Here is a 15,410-nt window from a genome sequence, read left to right on the forward strand (position 1 = left end):
TGCACACTAAAACAAGTGAAGGAAATTTTAATTTACCTTACCCTGTTTTGGTTTTGAGAAAAACTCACTCACACAACCCAGCACGCGCCGATGGGCGCCTGCGTCATGGAGGTTTCTTCTTTTTCATTCATTTGAAACAACATTGTGAGACAGCTGTCAGTCACAGAAAGCAGAAGCGCGAGGATCATGTGATCGTGTTCTGTCTGTTGTGGTAAACTGTGCGCGCGCTGCTCCTCGTCACTTCACGCGGAGCGCTACACTACAGTAAGTTCAGTGGTTATGGATAAAGAGCGGACGCTTTCTTAACACCATTAAGAGGTAAGATCTACTATGTTAACCGCTATACATTTAAAGAAAATCAAAGTCATATTTGCTTTTACATATTAAGAAGTACTTTTTTTCAGGACACCTACAATCTGAAATAGGATGTGCATGTGTGTTTTCACGTGTAACCTGATTGGCCGTGTGTTTTAATTATCTAGAACAGGGCTTTTCAACTTTTAACCTCAATATAAAAACGATTTTCTCTGAAACACTCTACAGCTAATACTAATGTACATTAACTAAGATTACAACGCTGGATAATCCTTAGCAGATCATTCATTAGAAAGTTGGCAAATTAAATTAAAATCAAAGGAGGTTTTAAAAACAGGTCTAACGTGTTAAATGTCATATTTCTAGCAAATAAATAGATAGTAATAAAAAATAAATACCTTGAGTGGTTTAGTATGGTGTGATTTTGGTGTAGGTATTATGACAAACAAAGGAGTCCTAAATATTTAATGAAGATGTCAAGTTTAATTTAGACTCAGAACATATATTTCTCTGTTCTGATACCTTTAAAGCACATTGATTTTAAATAAAATAAAATAAAAATCCGATAATAAATAATGTTATGTCTGGCATCTTCTTGCTGTAGAGCATCATGTTTGAACTTGCTTGTCCAAATCAGCTTGGAGCGTCTAAAAATAAAGGTCTCCTACACTTGACTGAGCATAGCCAGTGTCTTGACACTAATGATATGTGACGAGGGAATAAAAGGTTTCATCTGATCCAGAAGTCACAGTGTCTGTCTTAACACCCGTGCAGTGATTTAATGACTTTAAGGAGGTCACAGAACACAATGAAGACTGATAGAATAATGCTGTTGGTATTCTTTTCCTCCCTCCACTGTCTTTGTATCCGTGTCTTTCTTGAAACTGACCGTCAATGCCATTATTATCAGTCCAACTGTCTTTGTGTCATTAGGTCAAATTGAGGACTTGCACTATTTACTTGCTCAATACTCTGTTGAGTTCATGGTCAAGGTCAGGGTTTTCTTAGTGTGAAAAGCAAGAAGCAACAAAGAAAGAAAATGACTCTTAGCCAGCTATAGTATGTAGTTTGAATAAACATATGGGTGGTTTAACAGTCATTACTCTCTGAACTTTAAAAATAGCTTGCTCAATTACTGTGTCTATTCAATTTGGTATCAATAACCACTCAGTTTTACATTCTCAAATGTCTAGAGACCGTTACACTATGATTCATATAATTCATTTGGCAACATATGTGTTTTCCCACTAGCATGTTTCTGTTCTGATGGACTTGTTTTGTTTTTTCCCCCTCTCCCTGTGGAAGATGGGGTCTCTATGAATATTTCAGTGGCTGTCTTGTCTAGCTGGGGAAAATGTAGGGAGTGGTATAACATGCTGTATGGAGATAAAGGAATGTGGCTGTTTTACTGTGGATGAGACATGCAGAAACACTGAAACACTACATACAGTGTCATGCGGTTATATTGGAGAGTTTTACCCTTTTGCTTTCAGGTCAAAGGGAAACTACCGTACTTTTATTAGATATGACCAATGTAGTATAAAAAAATTTCAAAGCACACCTAATCTGTTTAACGTTTGGTGTTAGTGTAGAAATAGGCCTTTACCTTTTTGAGTCCGTTGTTATTTTTATTTTATTTTTTTAATTTCAGGTCTTTGGGCCATTTTTATTAGTAAAACTTTCTTTCGTTTTAATTTATTTTTATTTCAAAATGTGTACTGTACCTACTTTTTTTAGCCCTACAAATGTTGGGAAAAAAAAAGATATTGTATGTATACAAACTAGAAATGTTCACATTGCCTCATGGAAACAATTTAAATTTATAACAATTAAGAGAATGACCTAGTACAATGTGGCAGCTATTCAAAATAAATGAGGAAACAAAATAGTACAAAGTGGATACGATTTAACTAAAATTAGGGAACATATTATTAAAACAGGGCCACAAAATAATGAACCACGGGAATGATTTGAATTATTTGTTACTTCCACTGTCAAGTGCAGGGCTCCCACAGTTTTGTTTCACCCCTACATCTCATTTCTCTCTTTATTTTTCCTCCCAGATATGATGCAGGAGTCCACTGTGGCACAGAGCATCCTGACGACCATGAACCAGAGTGTGAAGGTGCCCTGTGAAATATCCGTTGAAGATGACCGCGTTCCACTGATGGTGCTCTACATTGTGGTTTTTATCATCGGCCTGCCAGCCAACCTGGCCACGGTCTACCTCACCTTCCACCAGGTGTGTCGTAACAACGTCCTCGGCATCTACCTGCTCAGCCTGTCCGTGTGCGACCTCACCTACCTCTTCACGCTGCCTTTGTGGACGGTGTACATCAGTAGAAACCACGAGTGGCCCTGGAGCTCCATGGCCTGCAAAGTGACTGGCTTTGTGTTCTTCAACAACATGTACATCAGCATCTTCCTGCTCTGCTGCGTGTCCATTGACCGTTATGTGGCGGTGGTTTACGCCATCGAATCTCGCGGTCTTCGCCAGAAAAGGATCGCAGTTATTGTGGCGTTTTCGATCTACATGGTGGTGGGCTTGGGTCACGCACCTGTGTTCATGATGCCTGAAGGCAATGCTGCTGAAGGAAATCGCCGTTGTTTTGAGCCCAGCCAGAGCTCAGCAGTGGTTACCGGATTCAGCTACGCCCGTGTTTGCATTGGCTTTTGCATTCCCCTTGCCATTCTGATCTTCACCAATAGAGCCATTCTTGCCAACGTCCAGGCCAGCACGAGCCTCAATCCTCATCAGAAAAACAAGGTGCGCTACCTGGCTGTGGCGGTGGTGGCGCTGTTTTTGATCTGTTTCGCTCCGTACCACATTATCTTGCTCTTGCGTGCCATTACCTTCCACTTCCCCAAGCTGCAAGAGAAATGTCACTTTGAACAGCACATCTACACGCCCTACAAAATCTCCTTGGGGCTGTCGACTTTCAACAGCGCCTTCAACCCCATTCTCTACGTGTTGTCCAGCAACAATATCCGTCAGGAGATCAGAAGAAGCATGGCGTCGCTGTGGAACAGAGTCAACTTGAGTCACAGCAGCCAGCACAACATGAACAGCTCCAAAAGCAATTCAGACCCCGTCCCAACAAAGGGCGATCAAATGAGGACGTGTCTCTCTGCATGCTAAAATTTTAGATGCATTGGACATTTTTTGCCTGATGTGCCATCACTTGGAAGAAAGGGAAAAGTCAGGGTTGATACATCAGCACAATGACATCTTGAAGTTGGACAGATCTGGCAAAAAAAAAACTAAAGTGATTTTCCTGTTATTATTGTGTGTTTTTTTTTTTGACTGAAAGGATCTCACAATAAGATTGTCTCTGTGTATTTAATACCTCCTACATTCTCGTATTCTTCCGTCACAGAAAGTTTCCGTAACACCCCAGTCTGAGCTGCAGCTTCTGATTATCTTGGACTCATATCTAGACGATATTCTCTAGATCAAACTCAACGTACAGGAAGAGGCCATCTGGCCCACTTTTGAAACTGGCTCACTTTGTTTGATTTTGATCTTACATGGCCTTTATTACTCATACCAAAATATATCATACTGTACATAAATAAAGTTCACAAAAAAAACATTATCAAGAAACGTGTACAATTCTCAGAATTTCTGCCTGTCCAAAAGGTATAAATACCAATAAATTAACAGAAATAATCTGGGATAACCTTGTAATTAGTTGCTAAGTGCCTCAAAACTGATCACAGATTTGGTGCTACAAACTGGGTAGAATAAGGACAAATACAGTGACCGGTTTATTGTAGAAGCTCATTACATGATTTCTGTTTCCCAGTGGACTGGTGAAAATATAACTGCAGTCCCTAAAGGTGTATCAAACCAGCCAATCAGATTAGAGCTTGCTGTTTGTCAGAAAAATGTGAAAAAAGTTTTACCTTTAGAGTTACAATGGCTTGTCATGGTAAAGAAGCTCCCCAAGTATGTAGTACAAGTCAAGTCAAGATGAGCTTTTATTGTCATTCCACTACGTGTGGACATACAGGACATACAGACATACTACATACATATTACCATAGTAATATGTAATGTAGTAATATGTACACTTATGGTACTATTATGAACCCTCTAGGGGTAAATATGTTGACAAGATGCTGCATTTAGGGTACTGCCTCAGTGACAAGCTGTTGTACCACTAAAGGTTCAATTTTTGTAAGTTTTTTTCTCTGAAAGTGTGGCAAGTGATTTCCTTGTATGTGCAATAAAGCTTCAAATGGCTAATGGATGGTGTGTTGGCTAATATCATAGACCGACTGTTTCAAACAACATACAGAATCACTTTTTTTTATGTAATTTGTCAGCGTTAAACTGCATGTCTTTAAGTGATGACAGTGTTGTTTGGCAAGTTTATTATGTACAAACGTAATGTATATATTTCTATAAATTATTGTTTTTATAAGATTTTTTTAATGGTTGTGTTTTGCATTATGACTAATTGTTGTTATTTTAGTGAATGTCATAATTTCAGGACCCATTACACATTCTGTTGTATTCCCTTTTTTTAAAGGTGTAACACTCTTATTTTGCTTGATTTTCCCATTTGTCCCATTTTCGCGATTTCTATTTGTAAATTAGACCATAATAAATCTCAGTCAAGCTTTTCTCATACAGTCACCAAATAATGATGGACAATGTGCACATAATTCCGCTCTTCTAAGAAACTGTAAATAATACAAGCGAGATTACAAGAGAAGCACCAAAAAATGTTCCTCTGAATTTGCCATGGTTTTAAGAGTATGATACTAAAATTGATAAATAAATTCTTTTTTAAACAGATACTGAAAACATTTATTTATTTATTTATGTTTTTCACAGAAACAAAGCATTCTAAGGACACAGTGCAAAATAATTTAAATGGGTAATATATGTGATATTTGTAATTTCAGCATTAAATATTGAGAATTGTTGGTTACTGTGGTCTGATGATTAAAGTTTGGGTCGATCAAAACTAATCCATTTGTGTGCTCTTTTAAGTATGAGAGATGTGTAGACTAATAAATCAACAAAAAATAAAAATACTGACTATTTTATTTTTGATTACATTTTGAGCAACTGCAATAGTTTAGCAACCTTCCTCTACACTTTTTAGTAAATGCATATGAAAATTTTTGGTCTTTCATGAAAAAGCAAAAAGCCAGACAAATTCATGGTCATCTGGTATGTCTGCCCTCTCCTTCCACTGTAAACATCCTGAATAATTAACTCAATTCCTAATTGGCCCTTCCCTCAATGAATAATTAAGCAGCCAGCAGCTGTCCTCAGCCAATAAAAAACAATCTCCCTACTGGTGCCCATCCATGTTGTGATGTGCTGGGCATAAACAAAACTATATTTTACACAGAATGTGTGAAACATAATGTGAAGCCATATCCTGGGAAACAATCTTCTTTCTGTTAAATATCTTTGCCATTGGAAATTCACAGATTAAGGCCATTCCTAATTCTTGGGTTCAGTAGACAGTAGAAATGGCAGTTAAAAAAAAGAAAAGAAAAAGGCCTTGTTTTGCCTAAAACTGAGGTGTTACATTGATGTACAGACTATGCAATTCTCTTCAAATCTATAACAGATTCCAAGACTGATTTTGTTTCTAGAAAGCCATTTCCTTTTGTTCTTTTCGCTTGGATTTTCTGTCTCCTGTTTCCTTTCGTAGTATCCCTCTTGATATCTTTCATGAAATGTGAATTTTTAATAGAAACATTAAGAAAGGAAGGCTCTACAGAAAACATCCTGTATTCAGGCACTCAGTCCGTAGACGTACGCACCTGCCTTTTTCCATCTGTAGGGATTCATCTCACAAAAGCATATCATTTTAGTGCCATGAACTTCTCATGTAAAATATATCACCTACTATTTCATATTAAGAGCTGCCAAAACCATGGTGTAGCCTTAGCTGTACCTACTTTATTCTCTAAAATTTTTGTTTTAAAATTTAATAAAATACAGCAAATTGCAGTAAATTCAAATTTTGCTGTAGAATGAATGCTTAATATATATATATATATATATATATATTTTTTTTTTTTTTTTTTTTTTTTACATGTATTCTCGCAGCTCCATCTACTGGTCATTATGTGAACATGCCAAATTGTATAAAAGCTTTGTCATTGATTTTAATGCGCTCTTTCCAACTAAATCACAGCAGCCTAAAGACCGAATGTTCTTTGATAAAACTACAAATACAATTGCTTTACTACTTCATTAATTTATATTAACTTATCGCAAATCATATTCGAGTGGGCCTATCATATTGTATTGTGAGTGTGTAGCCTATTAGTATTATAACTAATGCACACTACTGTTACAGTATTTGACAACATCGTTTAACAAAAAAGATCACAAGTCCAGTTAAAAACACTTTTCGGGTGCTGTGTCACATACTCGGGAAATAAGTGTCAGTGCTGTCCACTTTCACTTTGCAGTCGTTCATTTAATGGTTCTCCACTGTCTAATTTATCAGTAATTGAAAATCAGAATTTGATCAGGCAAATTCTGAACACTGACATCATTTTTTACCTTTTCAGATGATTTGAGCATTTATCCCGCCCCCATCCACTAGTAGAGGGCCATCATAGCGCCCTTCCTGTTTACTCTTTTATATACCTCAGATTTCAAGTACAACATTGGATATTCACTTACGGGAGTACTCAGATGATGATTTTTGGATATGTGAGACGTGTGAGAGAAGGGTGAGTGCAGAGAGATGATTAGTGATGCAATGTGAAAAGAGAAAAACAAAGGAGATGATGTTGGATATCAGTAGGAAGAGGAACCTTTCACCCCAGTTTCCATCCTGGGAGGATGTTGACATGGCATAGTCCCACAGTTTCTTGGGAGTGAGCCTGGACAGCAGGTCAGACTGCTCTGTTAACACACAGAACATAAAGGATCATGGTCAGCTGTATTTTGTTTTTTGAGTGTTATACTTTATGTACATTTTTAACCCTGCAAAATCAAAGCTCACTGTAGCTGCACTGTCTTTTAAGTAATTTCTTCTCTGCACTCGACACACTCGAAGGACGCTTATTGACAGATGGTTCGGGCATTACCCGGCATCATGTTTTCACAGCTGACTTTATCTTGGCCTAAAGCCTGGATACACAAAAGGAAAATCAAGTTCATGTTTTAAACCAAACATTTTCTGGGATGATCAGACTGAGACTGAAGCTGACAATTCATTGACCCTGTCAAATTTCTGATACAGACTTTTGTGTTCTTGTACAGATTCAGTAACACCCTGCACTCACTGGTAAATGTATGCCTGAGTGTATTTACAATATTTTTTTTCTGGAAAATGCATTTTTTTACAGAACAGGCGTGCTTTAATGATGTCGCTTTTCCTTCCTGTGTCTACGGTCAAAGGCCATCGGCTGTCATGGTGATTGAGGGGTATTTCCAAATGAGGTCCTGGGACTTCAGGGCTCTATTACCTCACTTTCCTTTTCAAAAACATGCACTGACATCATATTAGTTGGATTTTTAAAAGTTAACAGCAAATCATTGGGTAGTTGTACTGCTTATAAAATGATCAGCAAATGCACAAACACTCTAGTGTGAGGAAACAGCGTAGTATGAAGGAAGTCAAATCCTGCCATTCAATTTCATTGTTCTCCCAAATGTAAAAATGTCTTGCCAAGATGCATTACTGAACCTTGATACGATACATAACAATATCAAGTGAAACATTGCCAACCTCACTGTAAACAAAGTGTAATTTTATAAAATGTATTACTTATTATAATCACTGTATTATTTGTATTATTTATTCATGATCTTGTTTACACGCACATTTAACCACAAAAGCTATTTATATTTCTGCAACAGAGTATCATATACAGATACACAATTAACAAGACACATAATTGAAATTTTGAGTCACAAATATAAAAAAAAGGCAGAGATGAAGATATTTTACTAAAAGGACATAATACAAAATAAAAATACATAACATTTCAACTGTTTTGTGATTATCAGATGTCATTGTCCAAAAGCCCTACATCTAATCCATAAAGTCTACCAAGAGGCCTGCTTAGATTTCAGTTAGATAAAACACTGCTAATGGCTCTTTCCCTCAGAACATCAAGTCCCACTGCCCACATCTCATCCTCTTTTCTGCCCCTCTGCGCATCTGCAGTTTCAGTCATCAGCAACTCATTACTGTCTAGATCCAGTTCCATTTCTTAACACAAGGATTTATCTTAAACACAACAAACATAGAGGAAATTTTCCAAATATGGCAGTAAATCTGAGCTCAGAACCTCAGAAGTGTCCAATGAAGATTAGCCTTGAATTTGGGAGAATTAGTCATTTGCAGAGCATCTCAAAACAAAATACTTTTAAAACTGGATGGGAGAAAACAGCCTCACGCAAACATCATATGGCTTCACACATTTAAGGCATAAATACATATTGCAATACAAACAGATATTCCAGATCACAAGCATCAGAAGAGTACATCTATTGAGGTCCTTTATTATGGGTTTGCCATTGAATCACACTGGTGTGGTCTGGGTGAGAGTGTACTCATTGCTTCTCTCCTCCGGTATGAGAGCCATAGCTGAACAACAGTTGACTACATAAATGCTAGTCTTATTGTCTCTGAGTTTATGGTTGAATGTATTAATGTTCACAGTCACAGTTTCCTGCTGAGCAACACTAGAGGAGATTTTAAGGTCAGTATTAAGGTTGGAGGGATCTGTGTAGCTGGTGATCAGATCATCACATTGGACCTTCTGCATGTGGAAAGTTCCATGAATTTTCAGCTCAAGAGTGGAGGTGACAGTCTGCATGCACACGACACAGCGGAAGCCTGTGAGTGAGTTGTGCAGATCCGGGTGCCTCTGACAGTGTTCCAGGAAGTCCTCCTCACTGTGAAGTGGAAGCTTGCAGATGCGGCAGTTGCCTGTGTCCAAGCTCCTGCTGTGGGTGACCTTGTGTTCAGTCAGAGTTAGCAGTGAAGGGAAGCGTTCTCCACAGATGGGGCATTGGTAGTGCTTGGAGAGGCCTAGATGAGTCTGGACGTGCTCCCACAGTGCCATCTCAGTGAAGAAGGTCTTGGAACAGTCTTTGCATTTGTGGCTCCCTTGGATTGCCTTCACTTTGCGCTTGAGAGTTCCACTCTCCCCGGGCTGAATTTGGTGATCTCGCAGCTGGTGGTTGGCGAGCAAGGATTGCATGGTGTAAGAAGCTCCACAGATTTCACAGACAAACATAGGATCATTCAGATTCGCCTTCTCTTTGCTCTCGGTGGGAGGGCTGAACAGCGATTCTACTTTACCTTCTCTTATTTCACTATTCATTGGCAGCATCCCAGCACTGTCCTTGGCAACTGGTTCAGAGACAGGTGGAGGGGTCACGTTGTTACCTTCAGTGCTCTGGCTCTTGGCACAGAGTTTCTCATGTAAGGGCACCTCAAGGGGAAATCTGGTCTTGGTACAGACGCAGGGACTGCATTTGTCGCTATGTGTTGTGATATGACACTGCAGCTCTATGTCTGTGGTAAAGGAGTCTGTGCAGAAGATGCAAGAGTACACATTGCACTGTTTGTCAAGATGCCTCTGTTTGACATGCAGGTGCAAGTCATGCTCTTGCTTGAAGTCCCATTCACAGGATGTACAGTGGAACGTGATACTCCTGTTACTGTGCTCGGAGGCCAGGTGAACCTGAATAGACATCTTGGAGCTGAACACCTTCTGACAAAGGGAACAATGGTAAAACACAATGGTGTGCATCTCAAGTAGATGTCCATGTAAGTCTTTGACAATGGGGAAGGGCTTACTGCAGCTTCCACAGATGTAGAGCGTAGATGTATTGCTAAAATCAGAAACTCTGTGTTTCTTAAAAGATTCATGGTTTGGGAAATCCTTGAAGCACTCTGGACACGTAAGTTTTGGAAACATACTGTTCAGGTGAGAGCTAAAATGAGTTTGAAACAAATCTGGATTGTTGTATTTAGCCCCACAATGGTCACAGATTAAATCAGTTGAAGATAATGCGTTTTTTTTGCCTGGACTCTTGATAGACTGGGGTGACATCGAACCCATTGTCATCCTTCCCTTTTTATGGTTCATAAAGTTAATGTTGTTGTGTGTCTTTCTGATATGCTGCATCAGTTTTAACTTGCTGTTAAATGTAGGCAAATGAGTGCAGTATGGACAGATTATCAAAGACTTCTGTCCTGTTCTTTTTTCCAGATTTGGATCAAGTTCAAGGCTCTGGTTTTTACAGTGGGTCTGCTGCACATGATTATCTAGCGTGTCCTTTGTCAGGAATCCTCGGAAGCACTGCAAGCAGAAAAACACATTGCTTTCGATTAAAGCAGAGTTGTGCGATTGCCGAACATGCTCTTGAAGGGCCTTCAGGTCTTTTAACAATGTAGGACAGAAGCTACACTGAAGGACTGTCTGAACGGCCGCTGTGATTGTGGCCTCAAGCAAAACTGAGTGGCCTAGCATGACATTAGCCTCTTTCTGGTGCTCCGTTAGTTCAGATGGAAAAGTTAGGCTTGCAGAACTACAGCTGATCTTGTTTTCCATGTATTGGGTCTGTGGATGTTCTCTGGGGTTCATGGGGTTGTGACAATGAACACAATTACTGAAAGCCTTGAGTTTTTTGGAGATTCCTAAACAACTGTTTGTGTTAAAATAAGACTTTCTCTTTTCTGCAGAAGCCATTGTCCTGAATGCCACCTCTGCAGTATTTTTAGTGGCTGGGCTGGACATGTATGATGTGGTACAGGTGCATTCTGCTATTGAGAGGGCTGACTGATCTTGTGCCGCACAATTTAGAGGTTGTCTTTTCTCAGTGACCCCCATGTAATTCAGTGGATCATTGGAAAGAGAGAAATGTTGGGAGGGTATGGCACTACCCTGTTCATATTTAATACTCAAGCCCTTTTTACTGTTTATGAAGGTCTCACTACTGATGTCTTGTTGGGATATTTTAAGAGGTACTGAACTGTTGCCAGGCAAAGGTGTGTTTGACCTCTGACACTGACCAAGTCTCTGAGGATCTTTATATGTGTCTCTTATGAATCCAAGGTCACATCCATCTTCATGGTCAGAGGAGAAAAGACCAGTGGAAAGAGGCAAAGCCAGACAACATGCTTCATCTTTCTCCACATTATGATTTGCTTTGGACAGAGAAGAGAGGAAAATGTGTTTACAACATAAAAATGTTTTTGCTATTAAAAAAAATAAATCTGAAAATACATCAACATTGTTAAGGAGTAACACACTAAAACGCAACTAATTGCACTATAACCAAAATGTTATGTTATGTTATTTCTAAGAATTCTACTCTTCTGTTTCAAGAGGGCTGTCTAGCTATGTCTGATGGGTTAAAATATAATTCAGCCTCATAAGAGCAAGATAAACACCGAAAATATGAATTGGATGCTCTTTTTCACACTTTTTTTTTAGATGTTATTAGCTCGGTATGTGGCCACATAATGAGCAGTCCCACTGTGACTAAAATTGCTGTCAGTGTGAGAGGACTAGATTCACAGTTTGAACAAATGGAGTGCTGCTACTTTAATGTATACTGAACATGTACAAGAGGAATCCAAAAAACGAAACCATGCTACCAAACTATACGCTAAATTAAAAGGACGAATTAACTGCTTTAAAGGATAAAACATATTAAAAACATCAAATGTGTCTTCACACAATTAGTAATTGCAATATCATAAATCCAAAACAATTTGTAAAGGCATGATTCATTCTGTTAGTGTGCAAACAGGGAATTGCAAATGTACCTAATTCAGAGGTCACACAAACATGCAGAAACACTAAACCCTGAATATAAAACCTTAGAGGTCTTTATTCCTTTTAATCCGTCTGTGGAGAGATACAGAGAGAGATGGATATATTCACAGTTTATCAATGTAAATGATACTATAAAATGAAGGATAGTGTGGGAGTGTGTACCTGCACCGTGGCAGTTCTTCAGTCTCTGTTGGGAGAATGATTCAGGCTGCTGCAGGCTTGCACACTTGTGCTCTTTAGCATCTTCATCCTTCTCTTTTTCAATTCTTTCCCACTCCTCATTGTTTTCTTTCCTCCTCTCCCAGGAGTAATGTTTCTTCTCCACTATCATGCTATCTTCCTCCTTATGTAATGTTCTGTCTTGACCTGTGGGGAAAAGATTGCGGCAAGAAAGAGTGACAGGTAGTTACAAAGACATTCACATTTAACATATAATTTAACAACCTACCAATAATAGGAACAAAATATAACAGTACACTAGAAGGGCAAGGTGTGAACCAGGGGCGATTCTAGGATTTTCATTTTAGGGGGGCTCAGCCCCCAATGAGGGTATTATGTAAAAAAAAAATGCTCTAATGCTCATTATTAACTAGTTTCATTCATTTATCCAGTAACATGCATATGGCACAGTTTTATAATCACTGAGGTACTGAATGTGAGGTATTTAGGGGGGTTCGGGGGCAAATTAGTTTTTTTTAAAGGGAACTGAAGCGATAAAATTTTTTATTTATCAAATATTTTTTTAGGGGGGCTGGGCAGAGGTTTAGGGCTGAAGCCCCCCTAAAAAGGGCCTAGTGACGCCACTGGTGTGAACAAATATCAACATTTTGATCTATTTTCAGGGGAATATTCTTCTGTTTGCTCTTTAAATAAAGGGTGCACTGAAAAGAATTGAAATATCTATCCTTCAAAAGTTTCATGGGGTCTTTTTTTATTTGTTATTTTTATAATAAAATGCTATGAGCTATAATAAGTGGAGGACTGAATCATCTATCTCAATCGGGAAAACTAAATAAGCAAATAAAGTGCAGCTCCTATAAGTGCACACATAGGGAAACAGGTTCACCCAAGCTCAATTCAATTATTTCTTATTATTTATACAAAAATGCTAATTTTCACTCATTTTATTCTTGTACTCCGTATCTGTTTTCTGTGATTTCAAGGTGACATGACACAGGTTTTTGACTTCAGATGAAACAACGTTGTTGTTCTAAACACAACAGCCTACTAATATCATAGTACATGACAAATCATTCTTCAATAAATCAATCCGTATTAATGTGCATCACATACAAGAGTGATGACTAACCCCTCTCAATGAAATTACATTACTCAAAAACGTGATTAAAGTTCTGCTCCAAAAAAAAACTTGTCTCCTGTTTTGATCTTTCCAGAAACAAAGATTTTCAGCCTAATGATCTGCAAATAATTACAATCTATCAGTCGGTTTATCCTGCAGTCGGGTTTCGCCTCAGTGAACAAGGAAGCAAGTGATAAAATAAATAAAAAGCCTTTCGTACCTTTCAAATATCTGGGCTTCGCCTGCTTTCGACGAGACATTGCACAGGACTTCAGTAGCTGTCAACACAAACAGGTTAAGTTGCTGTCCAGTGTTTGTAAATGCAGGACAACACACCGGCGAACAAGAGCAAATACTTGCGAACTGATTCGGGGATTGGAATAATGGTAAAGCACATTAATATCACGGGCAAAGGGGCTCGCGTCCGCCTACAGCGGCGGGATGACACGCTCTGCGCCACCGGGGACGCGCTCGAGATGCGTAATCACTGTGTAGCCTACACACACGCACACATTTAAAGAAATGCAGTAAAAGAGATGCAATTAAACACTAAACATTGTTTACGTGACAATATTTGCTATATGTGGTTAGGATCGCTCAAATAGTTTGATTTTAGATAATTTTGATGAGAAATGTTTGAGTTTGTACTGAAATCTGACTTTTGATTGACAATCTTGACAAATCTGAGCATAGTTTGAGAAGTTGTTGAGATCACTTCTGAAAGAGACACGTCACACAAGTGATGGGTTATTTCCTCAGGAACAGGACAATTGACCTGCATTTAAAGGAATATAGTTCACCATAAAAATAACAACTAAATAAATAAGAAAAATAAAATTAAATACAAATGAAAAAAAATCAATGCCAATTTGAAATTTAGCATTGCATCACTACTTCACCAATTCATTCTCTGCAATTACATGGTGCCCTCAGAATGCAACGCATGAAAGTCCACGACTCCACAACGAAGAAAAGCTGTGTGTTTGTTATAAACAAATCCTTCAAGTGATTTAATATAATTTAGTTCCAAAACAGTTCTACAGAAATATGATAGTGGATTTTGATGCGAGAGGACAACAAGGGGTTTGCCTTTTTCACTGGAGGAAGCATTATTATGGATTATGGACGGTTAGATATCATAAAAATTGTGGTTCCTGTGAGATTGTTTTTGGGCACTATACCGAAAAAACAACCACTGGGTGACACCCAAACTCTAATGATTTTTTTGTTGTTGTCCCAAATCAATTATTTTCTGTCACAATATGACTTCTTTTACAAAATATGGAATCCTGACTGTCAGACCTTTCCAACAATATGTGTTTTGTCAAGATTACAAAAAGATTTGATTTTCTAAAACACAAGCAGCAAAGTCACAGTTTGTTTGCAAGTTTTATATCTTGATTTATATCCCTAAAAGGGCGACATATCCCCTGAGATAAAAACATTTAGAGACAGTTTACAACAAATATAAGCATTTAATTTATAAAATGTCAACGTAAACCTAATAAACTAATGCTGAAAAAAGTTTTTTAAACAGGTAAGTCCCCTCCAACATGTGTAAATATGTGAATCACTGCTTCTCCACACAGCTTCTCAGATGTTTGTATCCTCCAGGCTACGTCACCCCTTTTTTAGTTAAATTACAGAATGAGCAATGTGTGAAATACAGTTGCAGGTTTCTACCTTAACACAATATGCATAATATCATTCTGAGCAGACACTCCCCAATGCACTTTTCCATATGTTTATATCCCCCACAAGCTGGTTTACTTCAGAACAGTCATTGCATTGAGTCATTAGCTAGGTCACACTTGCTCAGAGACCCCTTATGTCCCACACAGTGACTCCATAAGAAATGCTGAGGTAGTGAAAGTTAGCGAGCACTACAGAAGGTTCTCATTAGCTTAGTTTGAGGGAATACACAGATAAGGAATACTAGTGGGTGGGCATTTCTGTCTCTTTGAACACTGCTCCGTGGTCTCCGAACACAAAACCCTCTATTCCC

The 15,410-nt window shown here is 38.4% G+C and overlaps 2 protein-coding genes across 2 annotated transcripts; one reads left to right on the plus strand and one right to left on the minus strand.

The window, feature by feature from the left end:
- Positions 1–207: 207 nt before the first annotated feature.
- LOC132091905 (probable G-protein coupled receptor 132) lies at positions 208–4,119 on the plus strand. The gene is made up of 2 exons (XM_059497991.1): positions 208–318; positions 2,379–4,119. The coding sequence occupies exon 2, from the start codon at positions 2,381–2,383 to the stop codon at positions 3,452–3,454; it is 1,074 nt and encodes a 357-aa protein (XP_059353974.1). The 5' UTR covers positions 208–318; positions 2,379–2,380; the 3' UTR covers positions 3,455–4,119.
- A 4,032-nt stretch (positions 4,120–8,151) lies between these two features.
- On the minus strand, positions 8,152–13,838 carry LOC132092599 (zinc finger protein 521-like). Its single transcript, XM_059498901.1, has 3 exons — positions 13,626–13,838; positions 12,274–12,471; positions 8,152–11,471 (listed from the first exon to the last, which is right to left on the minus strand). Exons 1-3 carry the CDS (start codon positions 13,663–13,665, stop codon positions 8,833–8,835), a joined length of 2,877 nt encoding a protein of 958 aa, XP_059354884.1. The 5' UTR covers positions 13,666–13,838; the 3' UTR covers positions 8,152–8,832.
- Positions 13,839–15,410: the final 1,572 nt, after the last annotated feature.

The sequence above is a fragment of the Carassius carassius genome, chromosome 18, assembly GCF_963082965.1.
Source record: "Carassius carassius chromosome 18, fCarCar2.1, whole genome shotgun sequence".
In the NCBI taxonomy this organism is placed as follows: domain Eukaryota; kingdom Metazoa; phylum Chordata; class Actinopteri; order Cypriniformes; family Cyprinidae; genus Carassius; species Carassius carassius.

Excerpts from the sequence above, each read along its gene's own strand:
- LOC132091905 (XM_059497991.1), top strand. The coding sequence starts at position 2,381 with ATGATGCAGGAGTCCACTGTGGCACAGAGCATCCTGACGACCATGAAC.
- LOC132092599 (XM_059498901.1), bottom strand. The coding sequence starts at position 13,665 with ATGTCTCGTCGAAAGCAGGCGAAGCCCAGATATTTGAAAG. Across the intron at positions 12,472-13,625 it reads GAAGCCCAGATATTTGAAAG|GTCAAGACAGAACATTACAT; the intron begins GTACGAAAGGCT and ends TTTTCCCCACAG. Across the intron at positions 11,472-12,273 it reads GAGACTGAAGAACTGCCACG|CAAATCATAATGTGGAGAAA; the intron begins GTGCAGGTACAC and ends CTCTGTCCAAAG.